Genomic DNA, 1,656 nt, shown 5'->3' on the forward strand with positions numbered 1-1,656 from the left:
ATAATAATAATAATAATAATAATAATAATAATAAATAATAATAATAATAATAATAATAATAATAATAATAATAATAATAATAATAATAATAATAATAATAATAATAATAATATAATAATAATAATAATAATAATAATAATAATAAATAATAATAGTAATAATAATGATAATAGTAATAATAGTAATAGTAATAATAATAATAATAATAGTAATAATAATAATAATAGTAATAATAATGATAATAATAACATAGTCTGACATATATATATATATGTTCTAAAAAACAATTAGTAAGTTTATTTATAAAACACGTTTTTTTGGGATGAATTTAAAAAAAGGGATGAAAACGAAAGAAGAGAAATATTTGAGCAAAATATTGCAAAGTTAAAGGAAATTTATTGTCACATTATTATCAATCAAATTTAATTCGCATCTCGTTTTTTTCCCCCTTTCTAATTAATTGCATGGATAGAATTCTATTACTGCTTTTGTGATAAGATTAAAAATAAATTTGTATGATTAATTTAAGCATTCCCAATAATTTTACATTAGTATTTGTTAATCAGGCTAATAAATGATAATACTATCATTAGATATATGCCGTATACAAATTGCAATATGGGCTAGAATTTGAATTAGTGAAAAATATTTAAAAGATATTGTATCTCCCCCTTTAAAAAAAAAAAAAAAAAGGAATGAAGAGAAAAGTTATCGTTTCACTGATAATTTGTTTATCTTGAAGTAAAAAAATAAACGCTTAGCTGATAAATTACTTGTACTGAAATAGCACTTATAATTTTAGTAATATAGTGGAGTAGAAAAAAAAAACGAAAAAATGGGTAGGATTATATGTAACACAATGGTAATGATAGTTTTAAATAGTTTCGAGATTTTTCCAAACTTGGGTGAATCTTTCATGATTGTTTTCTTCATGCTGATCTTTAATCTTTGATCATTGTACTCTTAAGTTTTTGCTCTATTCAAATTATAGCATAAAAAAAAAAAAAAATGGATGAGAAGAATGCATAATATATCCATAAACGGAAACGAAATTGTCAAATTTCATACAGGTGGAAAAGCTGCAATTTATTGAAAATTCATCAAATTAAATTAGCAATATTCAAAACAATTTTGTATAACCGGCATGTAACAATCAATTTTAGTGCTAATATTTCAGATAAGATATTCTATCAAATACAATCAAATCACATAGCAATTTTATAAATTATAAACTGTATAATGGTAATAATTTTGATAAAATTATACACCTCTAGCTAAAATTGTTTAATATTTCGAATTTAAACTTGACAATTTAAATGTTTGTAAGCTTCAAATTCAAATTTTAATCAAAAAATAAACACATCATTCAATTCTTATCAGCCTAATTATAGAAGCTTCTAATTTAGCAATAATATTCGCTTCTTTTTAATCAAAAGAAACAATGCTGAATTGGTTAGTTGGTTTTTGATTTATTATCATCCGTCATAATTACCATATGTTGCTTTCTCCTAGCATTTGCATAAATTGTTGCAGCAACAATTGCAATCAATCCACCGATACCTATTACCGTAAGTGCTTGACTATCATCCTGAAATATTTGAAATNTAAGTGAGTCCACCGATACCTATTACCGTAAGTGCTTGACTAATCATCCTG

General features: G+C 22.5%; 1 protein-coding gene across 1 annotated transcript; it reads right to left on the reverse strand.

The window, feature by feature from the left end:
- Positions 1 to 1,443: 1,443 nt before the first annotated feature.
- LOAG_18810 (hypothetical protein) lies at positions 1,444 to 1,652 on the reverse strand (the record flags this gene model as incomplete). The annotated part of the gene is made up of 2 exons (XM_020451473.1): positions 1,444 to 1,588; positions 1,632 to 1,652. The coding sequence occupies 2 exons, from the start codon at positions 1,650 to 1,652 to the stop codon at positions 1,454 to 1,456; spliced, it is 156 nt and encodes a 51-aa protein (XP_020304740.1). The 3' UTR covers positions 1,444 to 1,453.
- Positions 1,653 to 1,656: the final 4 nt, after the last annotated feature.

The sequence above is a fragment of the Loa loa genome, assembly GCF_000183805.2.
Source record: "Loa loa unplaced genomic scaffold supercont3.549, whole genome shotgun sequence".
Taxonomy (NCBI): Eukaryota; Metazoa; Nematoda; class Chromadorea; order Rhabditida; family Onchocercidae; genus Loa; species Loa loa.